This window comes from Bos taurus, chromosome 18 (assembly GCF_002263795.3).
Source record: "Bos taurus isolate L1 Dominette 01449 registration number 42190680 breed Hereford chromosome 18, ARS-UCD2.0, whole genome shotgun sequence".
Taxonomy (NCBI): Eukaryota; Metazoa; Chordata; class Mammalia; order Artiodactyla; family Bovidae; genus Bos; species Bos taurus.
The window spans coordinates 24,256,030-24,281,629 of record NC_037345.1 but is presented as its reverse complement, the minus strand read 5'-3'; the positions used below and the strand labels follow the sequence as shown (position 1 = coordinate 24,281,629).

At 59.4% G+C, this 25,600-nt stretch overlaps 1 protein-coding gene across 1 annotated transcript in view; it reads left to right on the top strand.

Annotated features, from left to right (window-relative positions):
- Nucleotides 1-24,918, top strand: part of GNAO1 (G protein subunit alpha o1) — a 180,041-nt gene extending 155,123 nt beyond the window's left edge. The window contains exons 5-9 of the mRNA NM_174325.2: nt 5,178-5,306; nt 7,054-7,183; nt 20,539-20,692; nt 23,560-23,775; nt 24,735-24,918. Coding sequence (NP_776750.2) covers nt 5,178-5,306; nt 7,054-7,183; nt 20,539-20,692; nt 23,560-23,747 — 601 coding nt within the window. The 3' untranslated portion in view covers nt 23,748-23,775; nt 24,735-24,918. The remainder of the gene's footprint in view (nt 1-5,177; nt 5,307-7,053; nt 7,184-20,538; nt 20,693-23,559; nt 23,776-24,734) is intronic.
- Nucleotides 24,919-25,600: the final 682 nt, after the last annotated feature.

Sequence of the window (25,600 nt, the reverse complement as noted above, 5' to 3'; positions counted from 1 at the left end):
TGCCCTCAGGGGCTGCTGCTGCTGCTGCTGCTAAGTCGCTGTGCGACCCTATAGACGGCAGCCCACCAGGCTCCGGGGCACCTCAGGACATCAAATCGTGCTCCCCACTTAAATGAGCACCACTTAACTAATCATAATATCAATCCATTGCAAAAAAAAATTCTTTTTAACAGTATGGAAAGATATAAAATTCATAGTGGACTCCTCCTCCCAGGCCCGTCCCCCTCCCACTGTTAACTATCTCTGTTTGTCCCGGTGATGTCCAGAAAACCTGACCTGCCAGCTCTCAGTGGTGTTTAATGGCTGCAGCTGTGAAAGCTGAGGAATTTAGCTCCCCTCCCTCCCTCCCGTTTTTCCTTCCTTCCTTCACTCTTCTCCACTTCCACCCCCAGTTTTTGGCTAGTTACAGGGTTATTTTTAGTTCTTCTGGTGGTTACCTTGATAAGTCAAAAGGAGCGACTTGAGTGAGCACTTGTCAACTCCCCCAGGTGAGCTGAGGAGACGGCCCTCTGCTCTCTGGGAGGGGCTCTGCCGAGGGCAGCGGGGCCCGCAGGCAGGTTCCCAAGGCCCTCGAACACTTTCTGGTCCAGGGTGGCTTTGCTGTTGTAGTTTTAGCTGCTAGCCTTTGTCTTCTGACAGAATCTGGGGCCTGAAGTAGATTTATTGTGATGGAAGGGAGAGAGAGCCCTAACAGGGCTGTCGCCTGGCACAACTCTGGGTGACATACACACCTCACACTCCTCTCACACACACACATTCTCACATACACCTCACACACAGCTCACACTCACCTCACACACACACATTCTCATATACACCTCACACACACACTCACACACACACTCACACACACAAATTCTCACACCCTAACAGACACCACATACTCTCACACTCACCTCACACACACACATTCTCACATACACCTCACACAGACACACACACACATTCACACACACATTCTCACATAACCTCACACACACACAGTCTCACATACACCTCACACACACCTCACACACACACATTCTCACATACACCTCACACACACACACACACACACTCACACACACAAATTCTCACACCCTAACAGACACCACATACTCTCACATTCACCTCACACACACACATTCTCACATACACCACACACACACACACACACACACACACACACACACACACATTCACACACACAAAGTCTCACACCCTAGACAGATACCACATACTCTCACACTCACCTCACACACACACACACATTCACACACACATTCTCACATAACCTCACACACACACACATTCTCACATACACCTCACACACACACCTCACACACACACATTCTCACATACACCTCACACACACCTCACACACACACATTCTCACATACACCTCACACACACACACACATTCACACACACACATTCTCACACCCTAAACAGACACCACATACTCTCACACTCACCTCACACACACACATTCTCACATACACCTCACAAACACCTCACACACACACATTCACACACACAAATTCTCACACCTTAGACAGACACCACATACTCTCACACTCACCTCACACACACACATTCTCACATACACCTCACACACACCTCACACACACCTCACACACACATTCTCACATACACCTCACACACATTCTCACATACACCTCACACACACACATTCACACACACAAATTCTCACACCCTAGACAGACACCACATACTCTCACACTCACCTCACACACACACTCTCACATACACCTCACAAACACCTCACACACACACATTCACACACACAAATTCTCACACCTTAGACAACACATACTCTCACACTCACCTCACACACACACATTCTCACATACACCTCACACACACCTCACACACACATTCTCACATACACCTCACACACATTCTCACATACACCTCACACACACACACATTCACACACACAAATTCTCACACCCTAGACAGACACCACATACTCTCACACTCACCTCACACACACACATTCTCACATACACCTCACACTCACCTCACACACACACACATTCACACACACAAATTCTCACACCCAAAGACACCACACACTCTCCTCACACACACACACTCACATCCGACCTACACACCACAGACACACTGTCACATACACCTCACACACACACCCCTCACACACACACACTCACACCTCACACACATACACACACATATACCTCACACACACACACACCCCTCACTCACACATACACACACACTCTCACACCCTAGACATACACCCCACACACACACACACCTCACTCACACACACACACACACACCTCACTCACACACACACACACACACCTCACTCACACACACACACACACACACCTCACACACACACATATTCTCTTTCACACCCTAGACATATACACCCCCCCACACACACACACACACTCTCTCACACCCTAGACAGTGTGAGCGGCTCCCCAAGGCCCAGAGCCCAGTCGCCACATGTCACCACCCAGCCGTGGGGGGCAGGCCAGCCGGCCTCTCACGTTGCTGGGAGGCTCCAGGGCTCAGGGCGAGGGGACGCCATCTGGCCTAGGTCTCCCTCTGTCGTGGGTCTTTGAACACGGCCGGCACTCCATCTCCCCTCTGAACGATGGCTCCAAGACGGGTCCCAGAAGCCCAGAAACCCCAGCACCTGCCAGCCAGGGCTGTAAAAGGTAGTTATTTCCATGGTTTGGGAGGATCATTGTTCCCCAGACCCGGGTCCCCACTAGAGGTGTGACTGGCAAAGCACCCTTCTGGTCAGAGCCCTCCAGAGTGAAAGCCCAGGCGCTCACACTGAGCTCAGGGGCCCGCTTGCTGTGCCATCACCTCCGTCACCCTCTGCAGCCTCACTGCTCGCTGCCTGCCCTGCCCTGCCCCGTGCACAGCCTCTCCCTGACTCCTGTCCAACGCCTGCAGGCCTGGCTCCTCCTCCAGGTGTGGCCTCTGCACCAACTGGTCCTTCTGCTGGACCACGAGAGGCTCATCCCCTCACTGCCCTCCATCTCCTCTCGAATGTTGTCCTGCTCCACGAACCTTCACCAGCCACCTGATACCAAACAGCGGCCCCCAGGCGGCCTTCCCCTACTGATAGTCTGAGTCTTCCCTCCTGACACTTACCACCTCCTGACATGTTGTACAGCTTAAGTCGCTCAGTCGTGTCCAACTCTTTGTGACCCAGTGGACTGTAGCCTACCAGGCTCCTCCATCCATGGGATTCTCCAGGCAAGAATACTGGAGTGGGTTGCCATTTCCTTCTCCTTACTTCTCTGCTAATTACCTCATGCACACACAACCCCAGGAACAGAGGCTCCGGGAGGGCCCCAAAGCACCCGGGACAGTCGGCAGGCAGTAGACACAGTAGGCACACAGTCCCCTGAGCGCAGCCTCCACCCTCCCATGGTCGCCACCCTGCATGAGGCTCACCCAGCAGAGAGAGGGAGGGCCAGGCTGTCTGCCTAAAGGAGGGTTCCCCAGCTGGGATGGGGCCAAGACCAGAGGCTCCCAGCCCAGGTCTCCAGCTGGGGATGAGAGGAGGAGGCTCCTGAAACCGGTACCACTTCTGGGCAAAGGCAGTGTGGGCAGGGGAGAGACACATACAGAGAGGTTGGGAGGACCTGCTCCAGGCTGAGGTTGAAGGCCACCCAGATGCCCATGGGCCTGGCGAGGAGGCTCCATGGCGGCCAGGGCTTTTAGGTCTGCTCTGCCATCTCAGCCTCCCTCCTTCCACGGCAGAGAGGAGGCCTGGAGGCCTGTGTAAGAGCACTGGCTCTGGAGTCGGGCAGACCCAGCCTTGACCCCCGTAGCAGTGTCGTCCCCTTTCTAGGAGTGTGGCTTCAAGCTCACCTTCCCTGAACCTGGGACCAGCATCAGCTATGTTTACTTAGGGAGAATTCTCATAAGGATTTGAGGCAGCTTGGATTGTTGGTTTACCAGTGGACACCCTCCTTGGTGAGGCGTCTGCCCTTCCCAGCCCCGCCCTGCCAGCAGGTCTAGAGTGGGTGCTTACGAAGCTGGCCCCTCTTGCACAACCTGGGACTCCCACATCACGCCATGACTCAGACGCTCGTGGTTGCTCCCTGTGGGCTGCGTGGGACTCTCCCTGCACAGGCGTGGGTAGCCCAGCTGGCCCTGGGGGTCACTGAATCTTCCTGCCAGTCTGAGCGAGCTCCCTCCTTCCTAGTTTCCTGGATCCCAACCTGGCTTAGGGTTCAAACCTTAACCCATACCAACCCCTAAAGCCTTCCCAGCGTGTGGCCTTGGAGGACCAAATGCACAGGCCGGGTCTGTCTCCAGGGCAAGTGATGGCATGGCAGGAGCCATGATGCCTAAGGTCCCAGTGAGGCCCTGCCCCTGCCTGTCTGTGTGGCTTCTGGTGCTTCTGTGATGCTTCCCAGGAGCATCAGATGGGAAGATGTGACAGCCCCCTGGTAAACCTGAGGAGCTCGAGAGGCGGGTGGAGGCGCAGAGGGCCTCTGGGAAGCACTGCAGGGTACGGTTAGGAAGTGGGATCCCAAACCCTGACTCAGGGCTGGGCAGGCACTCACCTTCATTAGAAAACCTGAGTTTTCTAATCTAGGAAATAATACATTTACCTTAAGAAATTAAGGGTGGAACATGATAATGCACAAAAAGACTAAAACCTAACTTTAGCCCATTGTTATTTTAAGATGAAGAAATGACAGTGTTAGAAACACATGTGTGCATGCTGGGTTGCTTCATTCATGTCCGACTCTTTGAGCCTATGGGCCCACCAGGCTTCCACGGGGTTCTCCAGGCAGGAATACTAGGACGGGCTGCCACGCCCTCCTCCAGGGGATCTTCCCAACCCAGGAACAAACCCAAGTCTCTTACATCTCCTGCATTGGCAGGTAGGTTCTTTACCACTAGCACCGCCTGGGAAGCCCATAAACATGTTAGTCTCATTGAAAAGTCTGACCTTGTCTGAGCGAGCCTGGAACCGTGCACGAAGCCCTTGGTCTGAGTTAGAGGCTCTGAGTGCCTGAGGCCGGTTCATGAGCATCTCTTCCTCAGCTCCACCCCATGCCTGGCCCTGGACGGGTGATGCCATCCCTCCCTGGCTTGGGTCGGGGCTGGCGCTCTGGGAGGGCAGTGCCCACACCTGGTCCACGGTCCCCGTGTGCTGCCGTCCCCAGCTACCTGGACAGCCTGGACCGGATCGGGGCCGCCGACTACCAGCCCACCGAGCAGGACATCCTCCGAACCAGGGTCAAAACCACCGGCATCGTAGAAACCCACTTCACATTCAAGAACCTCCACTTCAGGTGAGGCCCAGGGAGACTCCCCAGCCCTGGAGAGGGTGCCGAGACACGGGCGACCCCTGCCTCGGCCTCAGCTCATCTGGAGCATTCCTGTCTCAGGGAGCTCTCAAGTTGGGACAAGCATTGGATGCGAGAAGGGACCTGTGTGTGCGCCTCTTTGCCACCAAGGTCAGGGGCTGCGGTGAGCAGGGAGGCTTCCTGGCAGAAGCGTCCTGGAGGGGGGCTCTGAGGAACAGGGAGGATTCAAGAGGACAAAAGAAGGGAGTCCTGTCCCTGCGTGACTTCCGAGGGGGAGGATGGTGGATCACCCAGGTGGTCTTTGAAGGCGTAGAGGCATGGGGAATAAGGGCGGGCGAACCTAAGCGACATGTTTTGTGTGACCCAAGGACCCATGTCATCTCACAGCTGGAAAGGGCTTGGAGATCTGCTGGCCCACCCTCTCCAGGTATATAGGGGAAACTGAGGCCTGGAGGAGCAAGTCTGTTCCCCAGCACAGAACACAGCTCAGGCCCAGGGTCTGAGCACCATAGGGGTCATAGCACCACCTGGGGCAGCTTGCATGCCCTGAGGCCTGGGTACCCCTAGCTGCCTCCAGCTGCCTCCCAGGTGTGGTTTCTGGGTGTTGGGTGGAGCAGGAGGAGAGGCCAGAATGGCTGGGGCAGTAGACCAGTAGACCCGTGTGAGCCCGCTGCCTGGCCCTGCCCAGCCTGAGGCCCAGCCCCCGCCTGCTCCCACACAGACAAAGGGCTGGGGTTCTGTCTCCATCCCCGTGAAGCTGCCTGAGGCCTCCCCTGAACCCAAGGAAGGCAGGGATGGGCCAGGCAGCCCCACGAGATGCCCCTGTGCTCTAGTCCCTCGGTCTCTCCCACTCACCGCTCTGGGCAGAAGGTGTAGAGCTGGGCTGGGGGCGCCCGACCCGCAGCAGCTGAAGAGTACATGCTGTGGAAGGGCCTCAGAGACTGTCACCAGGGCCCAGTATTTCAGATGGAGAAGCAGGGTCCAAGGGAGGCGGTGACGGGATGAGGACCTGACCTGTGTCCTTGCTTCAGGCCCGCTGTGGGCTCCGGCCTGCAGTTGCTCTCCTCTGTCAGCGGGTTGGGGCCCAGCCCACCCCGGCAGCTGTGCATCAGGCCTGGGATCTGCACTCAGGGCGTTAGATGTGAGGTTGACCTCGCACTTCCAGGACCAAAGCCCCTCTACCACTGTCTCACCTGACAGCTCTCATGCCCTGGGGGATGTCTGAGAAGGGGTGAGGGAGGGAGGGCGCAGAGCAGAGGCTTTGTCTGCAGACAGACCTCGGTCTCACCCCAACTCCTGCTGGCACCCTGCACTCAACCCCTTGCTGCCTCACTGTGCCTCCATGTGGGAGCTGCAGGTCCCTGCCCGCCTCCCTCTGTGCCTCCCAGGCTGCTCTGGGGTTTCCACAGACCACAGACATGAACAGACATGCTTAGAAAGCTGGGGGCTCGCAAAGGCATGTCCAGCCATGGTCACCCCTTAGCGACAGCCCTGAGACATAGGGGCAGGTCTTGGCGTCGCTGTGTGGGGCTCTGCCCAGTCCCGGGACAGAGCAGTGATGGCCGCCCCGCCCCAAGGGTGCCGTGCTCAGTCCTCAGCCTGGAGCGAGGCTCCTTGGGAGGCTTGCTGTGTGCACAGCAGCCTTCCTCCCCAACCCCTCAGCTCAACCAGTGTCCCCACACCTGCTGGGGTCTCCCTACCCCCACCCGCAGCTCCCCTGTCTTCCCGACAGGCTGTTCGACGTCGGGGGCCAGCGGTCTGAGCGCAAGAAGTGGATTCACTGCTTCGAGGACGTCACGGCCATCATCTTCTGTGTCGCGCTCAGCGGCTATGACCAGGTGCTCCACGAAGACGAGACCACGGTGAGTGGCCCCCGCCCGCCCGGCCTCAGCAGCCCACGGTGGCTCTCGGGTGGAGCCGGCTGTGGCGGTAGGGGGCTCCTTTTTTGGCTAGGTTGTTCCCACCTCTCTCCTGACTTCAGCCAGTTGCCTCATGATGCCAGTGCAGTGAAGGCAGCCGTGGGCCCCATGCTCAGAGGCTGTGTGCAGACGCCAGGGGTCGGGCAGCAAGAGCCTCTTCAGTAAACACAGCAGAGTCACAGAAGCCGTCAGGTCAGAACCAAGTTAAGCAAATCCTAAATGAAACCAGGGTGCAGTCAAGCAAGAATGTATGTAAGACAGAAATAGCAGTTCTTAGCCCCGACAGCCCTCCCTGAGCAGTGGACGGGGCTGGCAGAGGGTTGGGCCATGGACCAGGGCTCATGGTGAGTGACGGGGTGGGGGGGCACAGGCCCCTCCTCTGGAGGGCGCCAGCCCGGGTTCCCACCTTCCGTCACTGCGTCTTCAGTCTGGGCCTCGGTGAACTGCCAGGCTGGGGGGAACTTCAGAGGGGGGCCCTCTCTGCAGGGGTGCTGTCTTTCTCTGGGCCTGGCCCTGGTTTGCTGCTGGATTCAGGGAGCACCCTCTCTGTCTTAGGGGTGTAACCATTATACCCGCCTGGTGGGGTGTGGGCAGTGGGGTGAGAATCTTCAAGGATTTGGAACCGTCTCTGGCTTAGCAGCCCTCGGCTGGTATTCGTGTCGTCCGTGGGGGTTGTCCTGAGCTGGGGGCCCACTGAGCTGCCCACAGAGAGGTCGGCCTGGTGGGGTCTCAGGAGACAAGCACCCTCTGAGGTGGGGCTTCTGGGCCGTGGGGTCACATCCTTGGCAATCGTGAGCTCTTGTGTGTGATGCAGGCAGGCACAGAGCCCTGGCGCTGAGGTTTTGGGACTGGGGTCATCACAGTGGGCCTTGATCAAGGCTGTCTTCCTTCTGGGTCTGTCTCATCGTCGGTCCTGCCTGCTGGTCCCACGGGGCTGCTACTAAGGTGTGCTGGGCTATGGGAGGAGGCGCCGCCGTTCTGAGAGGTCGGGGTTATGCAGTGACAGTGCTGTGGTTAGATGGGGCCAGAGCCACTGGCCGGGTGGGCCGTCAGGACTCGCGCTGCATGCTGGCCTGTCCCCCTTGCCCTTTCTTCTTTGGTCCCTGGAACACTTCTGAACGGGGCATCAGCGGAGCCCCACAAACCCTGCCGTGTTCTGGGGCGAGGCTCTGGGACCCCAGCTGTGCGGCTCTTTCCAACGCCAGCACTGTTCTCAGTGGCCTCAGGAGCTGTGGTGGGTAAGACCCCCAGACCTGGACCCACTGACTATCCTGAAGGCCGGGTCGGCTCCCACTGCCCCCACAAGGCACCGCGCACAGAGACCACCCCAGCACATCTCTCACTGATCCACTGTTGACCCTGCTTCTGGACCCACTGTTCACAGTCCACCTGGCCACCGTGTGGTCTGAGCTCCATTTGGTTCATCTCTTCTCCTTGCTATGCCTGGGAGTGGGAAGCAGGGCTGGTGCAGGAAGCCAATTCTGCCGTGAATTTGAAAGAAAACCAAGCAGTGGAGTGTCGAGGGCCCCAGGCCTCTTCCTGGGGACCCGCCTGGCTCAGTCCCAAGCCCCAAGTCCCTCTCAGGAAGGGGCGCGCGCTGGCCTCCGGAGCATGGGCAGAGCGGAGGACCTCGGAGCAGGTCTGGCAGCCACGGAGTCCCAAGCTCTGTGGCCCACAGGCCTCAGGTGAACCCGGCAGGTACCGGGCCTCACGCTCAGACGGCCCTCCCGGTCTACCCGCCTTCCAGCCCTTGCTCTGGATCAGGACCCGTTCTGGAGCGCCTTCCTCCTCGCCTTCCTACTTTCACTGTCTCTCTCCCATCCTCTCCCTCGGCTCCTTCTCCCCCGTTTCCCTGCCCTTCTTCACAAAGGCTGGGTCCGAGGACCTTGGGGAAGCCACAGCGTGTGGGGTCGCGAATGGGCTCTTCCTGGGTTCCTTTCCACCCGGGAGAGAACAGCAGCCTCTCCAGAGCTTGGGCGTTGGCATCACCACTCGACAAGAGCCCGCAGAGGCGGCTCCTTGCCATGGTGCCAGTGAGAATAGCGCCCTGCCTGTGTGTCCAGGGCCTGGTGGACATAGCCCAGGGTCTAGCGCCACCACTGGCACCGTGGGAGCGTGGCGGCTGCTCCACCTGCTCCTCTGTAAAGTGGAGCCCACGGCGAGCGGCCTCTGGGCAGCTCTGAGGACCCCTGGGGCTGGGGGCTGTAAGAGTGCCTGCGCTCGCTTGGGACCCTTCGCGTAGCAGATGGCAACTGCAACACAACTCTGCCCAGGAGCTCCACTTGAGGCCAAGTGGTGGGACTCGCACGTGCTGCCCCCGGGAGCAAGAGCTCCAGCCGCTGACCCATCCTTAGTCGTCCACCTTCCTCTTTGGTCAGCCCTGCTCCGCCCTCTCAGCCCAGACTGGCCAGGGCGAGAATTGGGGCTGCCTGAGAAAAAGGTGTCTGGGGGCTCCTGGAGCTTGGCCAGGAGCCATGGGGCTGGTGGCTGCCCGCCCACCAGCCGGCCACCCTGCCCGCCACAGCCCGGACCCCCGCGGCCCTGGGCCTCACTTGCCACAACTTCTCAGCAGCAGCACCGTCACCGCCGCCTGCAGGGCCTTAACTTGGCAAACCAAGGCCAAACCCATGAGCAGATTCTGAGAGACGCTGCAAGTCGGGCAGGTATGAAGCGCCTCTTTCCAGCTGAGACCGTCAGCTAAGAGTTGAAAGCAGCAGGTTCCCAGGGCACCGCCGGGTGACTTTGCTGTGAAGCCTGCCCCTACTCCCACGTCCCACCCTCCTCACCGGCTGGCCTAGGCTGGTACGCCCTACCTTGCATTCCATCTCCAGGCACACGATCCACAGCCCCGGGGCGGCCGTGGTCTCTGGAGCCTGCCCCGGGGGCCCAGACGGATCAGCTTGGACTTCCTGGCCTGAGACTGGTTGAACTAATTTGGAGTTTTTGGGGTTTTTTTTCCCCCTCTTTCCTTCTCTCATGTTTTCTGGGTTTTTTATCTTCCTCTCTGTTTTAATCTGTTTTGTTGGCTTTCATCTTGGGGTTCTTCTGGCCCCTCTACTGGGAAAACAGTCTCGATAAGCAGCTCACACAGAGCTGCCCCCAGCCCAGCCACGGCCCAGGCAACCCACCCGGTCCCCAACCAGACCAAGGCCACAGCAAGAGCACTCCCCCGACGCTGTCCCCCTGGTGTCTGCTTCCAACTCTGGATTAATGCGAGGATGCTTCAGTCCTCGGTTAATGTTCCCCAGCTGAACGCGTGCATCCTCCCGCCCCTGCTGGTGGAGCCGAGTGCGACCCCCTGTAGTGCCGTCTGCATGCCCCGGGATCCCACATGGGCTGTGGAGGGTGGCGGGGTCCTGCCCCCGCGTGCATGGTGCATGTCCCCTCAGTGGTGGGCTGGAGTCCTCCGGCGACCTCACTGCCACCGCCCGGGTCAGCCCTCTCTGGGGAAGGGGCAGTGTTCCCCTGCCCTGCCCTGCTCCTTGCTCCACCCCCACCCCACCCGCGTGTCGAATGCAGCAGGGACCAGGTCCTTGTCCTTGTGGGTCCTCGCGTCTGTGTCCCTGGTGGTGCGTTCAGCCGTGTTGGCAGACCGTCCCTTTGCTTGTCCCGCTGTGTCACTGGCCGCGGTGGGTCAGGGCCCCGGGCGCCGCATGGGCCTCACTCGCCTCTCCTCCGTTCTGTTGCAGAACCGCATGCACGAGTCACTGAAGCTCTTCGACAGCATCTGCAACAACAAATGGTTCACGGACACGTCCATCATCCTATTTCTTAACAAGAAAGACATATTCGAAGAGAAGATCAAGAAGTCCCCGCTCACCATCTGCTTTCCGGAGTACACAGGTAGAGATGGCCGCTTCCCACAGGGGCTGCAGGGGCCTCTCAGTCCCCCTTCACCATGTGCTGCAGATGCACCAGGCTCTGCCCCAGAGGATCCAGCACAGAGCCGAAGGCAGGTCCCCTGCCTCCCTGTAATGTGCTGTAGCAAGGGGCCCGGGGCAGCCAGCTGGGCTTCCTAGTCAGTGGAAGCAGGGCTGAAATCCTGGCGTGGCCACTTACAAGCCCTTGACCCTGGCAGCCTCTGGACCTCAGCTCGGTCGTCTGTATGTAGAGGCTGTCAGTACAGTGGTAACACCAAGATGATGCTGGGGTGAAAATGGGGCTTTGAGCTAGACAGCCCAGGGTTCCTGCCCCCACTCTGCCACTCACAGCAGGTTATACAACCTCTCAGAGCCTCAGTTTCCACATCTGTGAGATGGGTAATCACCATGATTATCGATCCCTTCCTCCCAGAGTTGCCAGGAGGACAAAGTGAGCAGGAATGAGCTTATTAGCATCGCAGTGGGCGCATACTAAGTGCTCACTGAACACACTTTTGTGACCGTGATTACAACTGAGAAGTACCCTGAGGGCACCCCCACATGGGTAGTTATGAGTCAAAAAGCCTACTGGATGCGAGAGCCTCATGAACGGTCCTGCTCACACCTCCCTGCAGAGGACGCTGTGGCCGGCAGAGGCCACCTTTGTCACAGTTGTGGCAGGGTCACCTGGCTGTGGGTGGGCGGGCAGCCTGACCAGGCCCCTGTGGAGCAGCAGCGTGGCTGGAATAGCCCACAGGCCCACTGGCTCTTCAGGATGGCCAGGGCCTGGTCAGAGAGACAAGTGGAAGCGGAAGTGGGCATCTCCAGCCTGCCCAGCCCCCAGCCTGGAGAGCACAAGGGGAGTCAGAGTCCCAGCTTGGTGTAGGGGAGCCTCCAGGCTGAACCCCAACTCCCCAGGAGTGGACGTGGGGGCCACGGCTCAGAGCTGGGCAAGTGGTGCAGCTCACTGTCTCTCCCCTCCCTTGAGATTCGGCTGACAGCCCCCCGGGCCAGACCCCAGCAGCACATGGCCAGAGGCGGGCTGGGCTCAGCACCCTGTGCACACACCAGTCGACCTCTGTTTAGTCACATACGAATTGTGGAGGGTCCGTGCATCCAGCCCTAGGTGGCCGAGACTGTGACCCACAGGGCAGCAAGAAGCAAGGGAGTCAGTCACCAAGGCCAGTTTGGGGCTGATGAGGTCCCAGGGACCCTCTCCCTCACCTCCAGCACAGATTTAGGAAAGAGCTGTGGTCTAGAAGGCCCTCCAGGCCAGGCCTGGTGGTCTGTGCCCCTATGCCGAGGGGCTAGGTACCCCCCATCCCCGCAGGTGTGCCCCTCCCGGGTTTCCGGTCTGCACTGCGGCTCCAAACCAGCCCGTTCCCTCCCTCCCTCCCTCCCTTGGTGGGTCTGGCAACACTGCCTGGGCCTGTGGAGGCTTCAGGCAAAGCCAGGAGTCCCTTCTGTTCCTCCCTGAACAGCAGCTGCTCTCCTGAAACCCCACAGAGCAGTGTGGCAGCAAGTCGGGGGGCCAGACAGTTCTTCAGCCGTGGAAGGTGGACGTGACAAGGAGGCAGGAAGGGATGAGAGGAAAGAGGCCAGGGCAGCTCGCAGGTGCTGCTGAGTGTCCACCGGCTTGCCCAGCAGTGGCCAAGGGCATACCCATCTGCTCCAAGGAGTGGCCACTGGCAGAAGACAGCCTGCAGGGGCTGGCAGACTTCTGATCCCCTGTGAGCGCTGGTTCAGGCTTCTTTGGGCAGGACCCCCAGGAAGGAAGCCTGTTTGCGTCAGGAACCTGTAGGTGCATCTATAAAAGTTGAAACAGGAGTTCCCTGAAACAGCACCCGAGCCTTAGTGCCGGTGAGGCCCACTGAGGTCTGCGCTCTCGCTTCCTTCATTGTTTTTAAACTGGACATGAGCTGCGGACTGGATTTCATAACCCGCTGTTGATTGCGCTGAGCTGTCGTTAGGTTCCTCCTGCAAGGGAGTCACTAAGGGGCCCCCGGTGTCCACTCCCTGGCCTGTGGCCTGACTGGCACCTGGGTGGGGGCCTCGCCTCACCAGCTGCCGACCTGGTCTCTCCCGCAGGCCCCAACTCCTTCGCAGAAGCCGTGGCTTATATCCAGGCCCAGTATGAGAGCAAGAACAAGTCCGCCCACAAGGAGATCTACACCCACGTCACCTGCGCCACCGACACCAACAACATCCAGTTTGTCTTTGACGCCGTGACGGACGTCATCATCGCCAAAAACCTTCGGGGCTGTGGCCTCTACTGAGCCCCGGCCCGCTGCCCAGCCGCCTGCCACCCTGCTGCCCCAGCCCACCCTGGAGCCCACGCTCCGCCACCTCCCAGCCCACTCTCTGCCCTTGACAAGGAAGCGCCAGCGGCTGGCACCAGGGGGGCTGGACAGGAAGCGCCCTCTGGCCACCCTGGCCCCAGACGCCAGAACACGTGGTAACGGGGCCGGTCGGGAGGCCGAGTGCCCACACCTGCCGCGATGGGCGACTCGCCAGCCTCTGCTTCGTCGCCGGGTCTTTTCCCTGGGGGACAGGGCTGTGGGGTCAAGGCCGCCGGAGTGGGTGTGTGCTCTGTGCGATGATTCACGCTCGAAGTCTTGGGGTCTCCTCCTATCATCTGAGGCTGTGCAGGGGTGGGGGCGGTGGGAGCCACTGCTCAGCTTTTCTTGGGGTCTCTCTGGTTGAGGGCAGCTCCGTCACCAAAAAGCCAGGGTGGGACCAGGCCACCAGCCGTGTGTGGGTCTGAGGGTGCTCAGGCCTCAGCCACTGCCTCCCTCCTCCTCCCCTTGGATCTCTGCCCCCTGGACGCCAGCCCTTCCTTCTCTGGGCTCCCCAACACCCTCCTGGGGAACCCCCACCCCCAACTCTCGTAGGTCTGCAAATGCTCCTGAGACTGACTTCTTGCAGAGGTGTGTGGGGGGTGGTGGGAAGGTCGAGTCCCGCGGTGCCTGGACAGAGGTCGGTGGAGGAAGGCCGTGGGGAGGGGAGGCCCAGGGGAAGTGGCATTTGTGTTGACTGCCGTGGGGGCCTCACAGCCCACCTTTGCAGGCCCAGGGTGGTTCCTCTACTTCTGCCCTCAGCCAGGTCTCGGGCAGCCACTCTGGAGTGTGAGCGGATATGCTTTTTTGCCTTGAATTCAGGATGAATCCAGTGCAAACCTGCCGGGGTCCCAGGAGGCCTGGGGTGGAGGAGGCCCGGGAGAGGTATGGACACAGCCCCTGTGGCCAGTGTCCCAGCCTCCTCCTGTCTTGGTGAAGAAATAGGAGAGTCTGTTCGCAGCCTTTGGGGTCCCGCCAGCTCAGGGGGCAGAGGAAGGCACGTGGACAGGCTCACCACACTGGAGTGCCCTGTGAGGGGTACAGCCTGGCCCACACACACCCAGTCCCCTCCTCTGGACCAAGAGTCCTCAGAGCCCTTGGAGGAGCTTTGCTCCTGAGATACCTGAGCAGAAAAGGGTGGGGTTACTCCTACTGCTGACTCAGGCCCTGGCTGGCCTGGGATGGTGAACACACCACCCCCTCTCTCCTGGGCGCCCCTCGCTGGCTGATGCTGCCAACCCACAGCCTGGCAGACACCCCATGTGCTTGGGTGGTGGCTCTGTGCCTTGAACGATGGCTCTGCCTAGGGAGACATATGTGCCTATGGGAAGAGAGGGGCTACCCCTCGAGGGGGCTCCAGCTCCTCCCTCCTCAGGCCCTCTGCTCCTCCAGATCCCACACGGGCTCTGCTCGGTCCCAGGTCAGGCAGGACCCCTGAACTCCCAGCGCAGCCCCCGACTGCCCTGCAGCCAGGAGCCCTGGGCTTCTTATTTCCCACAGGCAGAGCTCTGGGTGGTACATGGGAGAGCCAGGGCACCTGCCCTAGTGCCAAATGCCCGCAGGGGTGGCTGAGCCCCGTCCCCCACCTGGCTCTCCGTTGCTGCCCCTGGTCTCATGGAACTCGCCAAGCATCCAGGCCACAGGAGCCACCCTGCCAGCCCAGGTCCGTTTCGGTCTTGTCTGCCTTGCTGTGTGCTGTGCCTTGTACCGGGTGCTGGGTCGTGGCAAAGATCAGGCCCCTGGAGCCAAATGCCTCCGTATCCCGTGTGGGCAGCCCAGCCCTGTCAGGCCATCTTGCCCAGTGCTGAATACGTCACTGTTATTTCCGGGCACCACCACCCTGGGTATGACCAACTGTGCCCCTCAGTCTGCCCTATGACCCCCAGGCTCAAAAACAGCTGACAAGCCCCCATCTCTAAGGCCGTCATCCTAGAGATGGCGGTCACCAGCTGTCCTGGGCAGCAGGCAGGTGGGAGGGCCCCAGACCCCAGCCCACCCTGCCTGCAGCATTAGGAAGCTGGGGAGTAGGCTGCTTGGGGCCTTCCTGCCCCTCTGTCCCCTGGGCGGCCTCCCCTGTCTCTACCCTGCTCAGCTTCTTGTGCTGTTCCTGCCCTCTGACCCCGGCCTGCCCAGGGGTCCCTGGCTGTCTAGTCACAGCCCCCACGAAGCAGGTGTCTAGAGCTGAAATTCCCTCCTGTCCACTGCGTCTCCCATCTGCATCGTTCCAGGCAGCTCCACCCTGTGGAGGAGCAGCTGAGGTGACAGATGAGTTTTGGCTCCGTCGTGGGTGTGGGGGTGCTGGGGGGCGGTGTTACGAGTGACCAGGCTGGGTGGCCCCATGTGTGCCCCACCAGAGGCCATGCTTCAGACCTCCGAGGGCCTCTGGTCATCAGGCCAAAGATAACCTGATTTTGGGAGGGGCGCCCTCGCCGAGCCCGTGAAGGCTGCACCTGCCGTCTGGATTTGTAGGCAGCGTCTGTGTCCTGCGCCGATTGCCCCGGAAAGAGCGGGCGCTTGGCCTTCCCACAGACAGCAGGGAGAGGCCCCAAGGCGCTCTGGCCTGACTGGAGGAGGCAGTGCCTGAGGCCCGCGGATGGGCTCGGTGGAGCCTGTGGGCTCTGCCCTGAGGAGGGGGCAGGGGTTGCCCCAGCCCTGAGCAGACAGCACGGCTCGGGGCCTCTCGCCAACAGCTCGGACAATACGGTTCTGGGGCGTCCTTCCATGGAGCACTAGAGGCCTGGCACCCTGGCTCCTGTCCTGTCTGGCTGCAGCAGAGCCTGGGGGCCCATGGCCAGATGGGGGTAGGAGGCACAGCTCGGGCAGACAGCCACCCTGGTATCTGGTGCCGGGATACCCTGGTATCTGGGCCTCCCAGCGCCACCCCCCCCCCACCATACCCAGCTCCACGCCCCAGTGACAGAAACTGGAGGCACCCCGCCCCCACAACGGTCCTCTGTGACTCCACAAGTGCCCTCCCTACCTGGAGCCCCCACAACAAGGCTGTCCTTAAACAGCCTTGTCCTTAAACAGCCCTCCCCAGCGGGGAGGACCCAGGCATCACCTTGCCCAGGCCCTTCCTTTCTGCCGGGGAGAGTCCTGCAAGGGGAGAGGTTATCCCCTGGCTTCACCCCTCCCTGCCCTGGGACAGTTTCTGCCTGGTGCATGATCCTGCCGGTTCTCCACTCTGGCCCACATCTCTCCTGGCCCCTCCCTCTTCTCTGGCCTGACCCAGGGCAGGCCAAGCACATGCCTCTTGGTGAGTAAATCCACTGCAGTCCGGGCCCCAGCCTTTTCTCCAGACCAGGCTGTGTCCTGCCCCGTCTCTGCGAGTAGGGCACACGGAGCCTCCGTGGGTGGCCCCTGCCCTTTCCTGAGCCTTCTGGATGCCTTCGGGCACAGCCTGGCAGTTCTCAGGAACTGAGGCCCGAGGCTCCAGCTCCAGGGCCACCAGAGATTCAACCTGGGGTGCCAGAAGCCAGCACCCCCCAGATAGTCCCCCCGACGTCAACCCACAGGCCTACAGAGAGGAGGGTCCAGCTGCCCACAGCAATGAGACCAGACAGGACAGCCAGATCAGGAACAGGGTCTGTGAGCTGCTGCCCCCGACTGCACCCCCACCCCCAGAAAGGCAAGTCTCAGCCCTCTGGGCCAGAAGCAAAGTAAGGCCTTCCCTTGGGGGCTCCAGGCAGACCCCACCCCAACAGGTGAAGGCCCCTGTCAGGGGAGAGCCTGGCCTGGGCAGAAGCAGAGAAGGCCCACCCAGACCCTGTGCACCCAGACCACCAGCCTGAACACACAGCCCGTTCCCTGCAGAGCCAGCGGCTCACAAGCACTGCTGTCCTGTGGCCTGTCCTCTCATTGCCCCCCACGCCCCTGCACCCCCATACCTGCCACCTCCCCGAGCAGCCAGGCCCTTCACCTCCCTGTCTCCTCTGCCTTGGTCCCCCTGCATCCTCCCCTCCTGTGCCCGGCAGAGGTGGACCTGGGCACCCCCTTCCTTCCTTAGCAAACCTCCTATCTTAGGTACAGTGGTCCCACCTCCCAGCCCCACCCCCACCCCCCCCCCTTATTAACTGTAATTTTGTAAGAAGAGTGACTCTTTGGTTTAATAAATCTCTAGTCATTGTAATAATTTATTGGCTGCCGTAATGTATTTATTAGTCACCTACCATTAATAAAAAGTGCCAGCTTTTTCTAGTGTGAGTGTGGTGTGTTGTATCAGTGCCCAAGTTGCTTCCGCCGGGCACCACCCCGCACACCCCATGTCCTGGGGCTGGACTGTGGGCCACCCGGCAGAGGGCACAGTGGGACAGGGCAGGGGGATTCCAGGCGCCAGGGGGTGTGGTGAGGGCAGAGGCTGCCCTGTCTATCCAGAGGGCTTGGTGCCGGCCACTGGCCACACTCTGCTGGTGAGTGGGAGAGACAGGAAGATGACGCTGAGCTGGGGTGGGTGCTGTCGCCTGGCTGTGACCCCTGGCTTCCTTCTCTTCTCTCAAATGTTGACATCTCTTCTGAATGTGTTCTGGCATCCATGTTCTCTGGGCAAGCATGTACGCACAGGCTGGGCTCTTGGTTCCTTGGCAGTGGGTTCCAGTGTGTTCAGAATGATGAGCGGTGAGGCCTGTGGGGTGAGGAGAGGGTCTCAGCGCCGGCGCCTCCCCTCCCCACCACCGTCCCTGCATCTCCCTCCATCCAGGCTCACTCCCCAGGTCTGACGGGGAGCCTCACTGCCTGCGGGCCCCTCTCCTGCTCTGTGCCGCTCGCTCGCTCGCTCGGAACCGGGACCTCTTCACGTGTGTGCACTTTCTCTCCGCGACTAGACTGCCCTCTCTGCGAGCAGGAGCCTGTGCTGGTCATTCCTGCAGCCCCACAGAGGACTGCGCACAGACCCCGCTGGTGTGAGTGGGAAGAGCGCCCTCTCTGCAGCCCCGGAGCGGGGAGAGGCCGAGCCTTAGCCGAGTGGGACTTGAAGCCGGGAGCTGGCCTGAATTGTTCCTTTGGACCAACGCTTGGCGGCCTCCAGACCTTTCAGCCCAGCCCATGTGCGTTATGCTCAGAGTCCCCACTCTCAGCTCAGGTCTCCCTGGTGGCCTCTTCTGTTCCTGGGAGTGCCATGGGCATGTGTCCCCAACATGCCCCCCCGCCACGTCTATAGATCAAGTTGAGCTAGTTGGGCAGCGAGGTGGGAACTTGCCTCTGGCCGTGGGCTTCCAGCTTGTGGTTGAGCAGCTGTAGGCCCAGGTGCTGCTGTGTGGTGGGGAGGCGTTTCCTGTTGAATCCTTGGCTTGGAGCGGCTCTGCTCTGTTTCCCTGGTGGTCTGGGGACCCTGGGTGTTCCCAGCCCTGGCCCCGCGCAGCATCCGCATGACCTCCCAGGAAGCCTCCGCCTGCCCCCTTCTGAACAGGCTCCACTGAAATGGCACCAGGTGGAGGTGTCACATTTTCTCCACTCGAGTGTGACTGTGCAGTGACCAACCGGCAGAAACCGGGTGGGGGATTGAGAAGGAAATGGACTGGTTGAGGCCAGGAGGGTAGTAAGACCATAGGAGTCTGCTGGATTTGTGTGGCGCGTCCCAGAGGCTACAGTAAAACTGTTGTCTAGGGGCCCCTGAGGGGCAGCTGAGACCCGAGACTGCCCCCTCCACCAACTGGCTTTGGCTGTAAGAACAAGGGTTTGGTGCCAATACCCCTTCCAGGTCACCAGGATAACAACCCAGCCATGCAAGAGATGACCAAAGACACACAGGGCCGGCCGTTTATTCTGACCATTTATTCTGGAGCCCACAGGCTACTCACACTGGCCAGAGAGACCCATTGTGTTGCAGAAGCTGTGGTCTGGCCCAGAGTTGGGGGCACGTCTCTGTCCTTCCCAGTCCCAGCCCTGTCACCTCTGTGTCCCCTAAGGATTAATGGGGTTAAATGACTTGAGGCAGGGAAGAGCTGGCAGAGTGGGACTCGGTGACAGGTGGTGGTCACTTCACATTCAAGCAGCCCATTCAGCTCCACTGCCTGCTCGTCTATCTCCGGGGATAACGCCCAAGGACGCCCACACCACTGCTCTGCTCTCCGGTCATTTGCTTCAGTCGTCTTACTTCAGAGGGAGCATGCAGCCAGGAATTACTCCTGGGCTTGAGCTGCAGACCCACGGAGCTGGGCTTGCGGATCGGACAGGGGTCCCCCTTCCCCTGGAGAAGTAGTTCACGAGGGAGCCACCTTCCCGTGCATAAATGGGTTAGTTCATAGAGAAGGGGCTGCCGAGAAACAGGTTAGAATAAGGCCATCCTTGCCCAGGGCAGAAGGCTGTCCCCAGGGTCCTGCTTGATTGGGAGTGCACATCCTTTTGGTTCATTTGCTAAACAAACTCCTGTGTGCAAAGCAGTTCTGCACGGCTTTCAGCTCTCGTGACCCAACCTGTGGTTGAGTTTGACCCAGCCCGAGGGAGTGCAGCCATCCCCCAGGCATGTCTGCAGGCAGCCTGGGCAGTAGCATCTCCCCAGTCCCCGGAGGATGCTGGCAGGAGTCTGGCATGACCCTTAGACCACAGGAGAGGCCTAGAGCCCCTCTCTGCTCCCGGAGGACACCCCCACCCACAGGTTAGGCCCAGCAGGAAAGGTGTGGACCGGAATGCCAGAGCACAGATCTCACGCTCTTGTCCAGCAATCCCCCCAACACACACACATGCCTGGAGACCACACACATGCACATACAAATACATGCATGCACTTGCACAGACCCACCTGGAGGCCACACAGACGCAGGGAGACCCTCTCATGGCTTCGGACTCTGCAGGGGGAGGGTTGGTCTCCCTGTCCTCAGCCTCTCCCAGGGAGCCCTGGTTGGTTCCCAGTCCTCTCTCTGCCACCGGCCCTGAGACGGGGGTATGGGTTGCTCTGAACACTGGACACAAGAAGCGCCGTGCTGTGCAGGACGTTCTACCTGTCAGCCTTCCAAGGAGCCGTGGGGGCCCAGCAGCCCCTCCTGAGCTGCCAGGTAGCCCTGATCCTCCCTTTCCTGCCTAACTGTCGTCTTCTCTTTCCCTGTCTCTCTGTCTGTCCCTCTCGCTGTCTGTCTGACTCTCTCCCCCTCCCCGCCTGGGGCTGCAGAACCGCATGCACGAGTCTCTCATGCTCTTCGACTCCATCTGTAACAACAAGTTCTTCATCGATACCTCCATCATTCTCTTCCTCAACAAGAAAGATCTCTTTGGGGAGAAGATCAAGAAGTCACCTCTGACCATCTGCTTTCCCGAGTACACAGGTGGGTGCCGCGTGGGCCTGCCAGGGACCCGCGTCTCCCGGGCATCTGGCAGGTGGGGTGGGGCTAGAAGAGGCGAGGGTGCTGCCCTGGGCGTGGTGGGAAATGAACCTTCATGATGCACGCATGTTGAGACCAGATGACTCGGAGGGACATGGCAGGATCGGGAGGCCGGACCGACCCCGATTCCCCTTCTGCTTTCGTCCTGGCCTCCCATCTCCCCAGCACCCCTCCTTAACTCCTGCCCTAGGCCTCTGCTGGGCCACACAGCCCATTTGCCTGCACTAGAGAGGGTGCACGCGTGCCTGAGGAGCGGGGCCTGGGCCGCCTCAGCCCTGCTCCCCACCTCCACCAGCATCCCACCTACCCTCTCCTGCTCTCCCTCCATCCTGGGCTTTTCCCCAATCAAACCACCCACTCTGCAGGCCTCCTCCCACCCCTCCTGTCTGCCTCTCTTCCACGCCTTCTCGGGGGCTTTTCCTTCCCAGCTGGCTCCAGGGGAGTGTGTCACACACCCCTGTGATAAGGCTGTCTCTGGCAGCTGATGGAGGCTGGCTGTGTAGGGTGGCCCAGCTCTGAGCTGCTGCTTAAAGGCTGGAGCAGCACTGATGGGAGGCCAGAGCCCAGCCTTTGTCACCCTGGGGACTGGCAAGCTTCTAGAGGCTCCTCAGGAGGCAGCAGAGGATGTGTCTCGTGGGGCTCAGTCGGGAACCCTCTCCCTGCCAGCCCCAGGACAGAGGCTCAGCTCCCAGGGTGACGTGGGTCCTCAAACCCAGCCCGATTCCAGGAGCAGTGGATGCTGCCCCCAACCCCCGCCAACCTCCTCCATTACTGGGGCGAGTCCGCCCTCACCCTTGGGTGTGGAGGAGGGTGCACTGTTCTGAGCACTGCCTGCCTCCCTGTGTGAACCTGCCGGCTACCTGCCCTCCCCAGGCTGTAGGGAGGCTGAAGCAGCCTCTGGAGCCAGACCACAACCTGGGGCAGGTTAATCGCCGGTGTGTGTGTCATCATCAGAGCCCCACAGTAGACAGGAACCCCCACCGCTTGGGGGGAGCGTGGGGAGGAATGGAGAGGATGGCACCCAGTGCCAGGCCTGCTCCACGCCTGCCATCAGCACCTCAGTACCATCCAGAGGATGGACACCACGAATGGGGGGACTGGCCGTGTTTGAGGTGCCCTCTGCGGGCGGGGCAAGTCCAGGAGGGCACAGGGCAGGGCCAGGGTGGGGTGAGCCAGGCCGTATCCCCTCTTGGCAGCCACCTCTCCCAGCCCCAGCGAGGACCTTCAGGACTGCTTGGGTCTTCAGAAAGTTGTGGTCACTAGATGGGGCTCGGCAGGCCCTCTCAAGCCAGTGCCACCTCCGAGGGCTCTTCCTTGTCCCCAGGGACCAGGTGCCCCTGGAGCCCAATTCAGGACACAGCCTGAGGAGTGGTCAGGCTCATTGCCGGGTTGTGTGGGGCTCTGGGCACACCCAGGTGAAGTCAGTCTGACTCTGGGAAACACTTGAGTGCTTCAGGATCTCCAGAGGGATCCAGCTTGAGTTCGGAGAACATGACAGGTGACAAATGGTCAATGAGGTGGCCCCTGGGGGTGCCTAGGCCTGTGGGGACAAAACCAGCTGGTGTTGGGATATGTCTCGGGAGCTCTGAGGGATCGTCGGGCTGTGTAAGGGCACGGACTCAGTGGACGCTGAGAAGGGAGGAACGGGCACCCTCAGAGTCACTCCTGGGCACTTTTCACCTTGACGGGTGCCGTCTTGGCCCCCTCTGCATGGGAGGGCCCTTGGTGGGGTCCTCCCTGGGGCTGTCTAGTCCCTGAGCTGCCCCCAACTTAACGCTTCACTGGTGGCCAGCCAGCGGTGGAGTTGAGGCTCTCTGCCCTGTGGGCTGTCTGGAGCTGGTCTCCGCCCTGACCCCCACCCAGGGGTGTCCCCACCCCTTAGCCCTGACCCCTCACATTTAATTATCTGGCTGCAGACACTTGCCAGCGCCCAAGTTGCAGATCCCCCTGTGACTCACTGGAGACTAGAGCAGCTGAAGGGGGGTGGAGGAGGTGTAGCCGCCCACCCTTAACGTCAGACTGTATCCTTTCCATGCTGGCCAGCTCCTAGGGGCACTGAAGAAAATGGGGCAACTATACTTGGACAGGCTTTTAGGCAGTTCTGGGTTGGTCCATGTTTTTTTTTTTAATGTTGATAGAAAACTACAGAATAGAGACATGGGGCTTGGGTTGCAGCTCGTGGGCAAACTGTCCTTACGTCATCCAGATACCCCCACCAGACCCTGGCCAGGACCGAAGGAGCATCCGAGGAATTGGGGGGCCAGTGGGGCCCCAGTTAGTATTATAATACCACCAGCCCCTCAAACTTCCCAACTTGGGGATGGAGGGTACCCATGCCCCCGTCCTGGTCACTCACTTTAAGCATGGGGACTGCTTAAAGACAGTCCCTGCCCTACCGGTGGAGGAAGCATTGAGGAAAGTGTAGGCATGGCACCCCGCATGCCCAGAGCCCCCACCCTACCCGGAACAGCTGCAGCAGGAGCAGCAGGACTGGTTTGGACCAGGGCTGAGTGCTGTGAAAGGCAGACCTGCAGGCCTCAGAGTGCTCCTCTAGAGGGCGGAGGGCTAGCCTGTGGCCACTGTCTGCCCAGGGCCTGTGGGGGGACCGCTTGTGAACACAGAGGGAAAGACCTGGGAAAGCCAGGCGATCGCTCAGCTGTGTGTGGTTTTTAACGTGAGCTGCAACTCTGCCTTGGAGGAGGGCCCCAGGCAGCCCCCTGGAGAAGGTCACGGCTGAGTCTCTAGCCCACCCACCCCCAAGCCCGCTCTCACCAGGCCCTCCCCCCACCCCCTGCTGTGTCTCCTTACAGGCTCCAACACCTATGAAGACGCCGCCGCCTACATCCAAGCACAATTTGAAAGCAAAAACCGCTCACCCAACAAAGAAATTTATTGTCACATGACTTGTGCCACAGACACGAATAATATCCAGGTGGTATTCGACGCTGTCACCGACATCATCATTGCCAACAACCTCCGGGGCTGCGGCTTGTACTGACCTCTTGTCCTGTATAGCAACCTATTTGGTAATGATTCCAGCACTCACAGAAAAGCTTGCACACATACACACACACCCCACCCCTCCCCACTAACAAATGCAAGTTGGTAAACAAATTCCAAAAAGGCATAACAAACCTTATATATATAGACAAATATATATTAAAGTTTTTTAGTCTGTACTAGAAAGAGCTTCAGACAGAACTGACCACCATTCCATTGCTCATCAATTTCCTGGGACAGCACCTGAGCGTGCGCTTACGCGCGTACACACACATAGACACGCACTGCGATACAAGTCCTGATTTGGGAGTCCGTCCTTTTAAAAACAGCCACATGCTTTCACGCTCTGAGACCCACCCGTTTCTGTGAGCAGGGGGAGGGCAAGGAAAGCCCTGGCCTCAGTCCAGCCTTTTCTCTGCTTCCACCTGCTCAGGCTGTGTGCTCTTGGTTCTGTCCTGCACTTGTGTGAATTCCAAAACTGTTTTTTTAAAAAATGGCCCGCACCCCAAATGTCTCCCTGCCCCATACTTTGCAACAAGAGAAAACTTTAGGATGCTTCTCTTTTGGGTGGCGGAGGTTGTTAACTTCAAGAATTTAGAAGAATCATTGCTCCGACAAATCCACTGTCTCCTGAGTTTTCTTTATTCATGTTAACAAGGCAAGAGTCAGAGAAAAGGGAGACTTGGTCTGCTTCCCACATGCAGCTGAGCGGAGGGGCCGTCACAGCACAGGGTCACCTGCAGAGCTGAAGCCGCTCCTCAGGCTCCCCCTCCAAGAGGGCTGGGGCAAGGTCCCTGGGCTGAGGCCTCCCAGGGGGGCCTGGGCAAGGCTTCCTTGGGTTCTGGATCCCCCCTGCAATGCTGCCCCATCCTGCCCCCACCCCCACGTCATTAAACACGATGGAGGGTTTTTCGGTCGGTTGGTTGGTTGGTGTTCTAAATCAAGGAAAATGGTCCGACTGGACCCCTTGTCTCTCTCTCTACAGACTGCTTCACGGACTCTTTGCTGTTGACGATCTCCTGGTAGCATGACCTTTTGGCCTTTGTTAAGACACACAGCCTTTCTGTATCAAGCCCCCTGTCTAACCTACGACCCAGAGTGACTGACGGCTGTGTACTTCTCTAGAATGCTATAGAATCCGGCTTTAGTTTGAGTCTTTACATTTAGAATTTGAAAGGAAAGGAAGAACATTTCTCACATGCTTTGTAGTGTTAAAAAAAAAAAAAGAGGATAAAGGAAAACTCACCATCTCATCCATCTTTTTTTTTTTCCTTTGTGAAATAAACACAGGCCTGCAGCCTCGCCCACCCCACCCACCTGCAGAGGTGCCGCCTGTCCACACCCTGGGCGCTGGTTCCCGGGTGTGTGCTCAGGCCTGCTTTCCCAGTGCAGCCTCCACGCCCACAGCACCCCGCTGCTCAGCCCCGAGCCACTCAGACCACACGCTCACTCGGGGTTTGTACAGATAAAGCACAGCTCTCACTGGCCAGTAGCCGCCCCCAAAGGATACAGAACATATACATAACTAGAGCCCAGTAGAAAACAGTTTTCCCCTCACTCCCTTCCTACAGAGTCCCTTTATCATTTTTTATTTTTAGTTGTTCTAGGTTTTGGTTTTTTTTGTCCTGATGAGCACTACGCATTACACACCAGATCAGCTTTCGTAGTCTTTGGGAACCGGGTTGTGGTTTTTCCTGCTGACACGTTCGCTTCTCCGTCTCTCAGATGGATGCTCCGTGTGTGTGTGTGTGTGTGTGTGTGTGTGTGTGTGTGTGTGTGCACGTGCGCACACCCCTCCACCTTTTCCTTTGTTTCAGTGACCTGTGTTCGCTCTTTCTCATGTGGGGATGT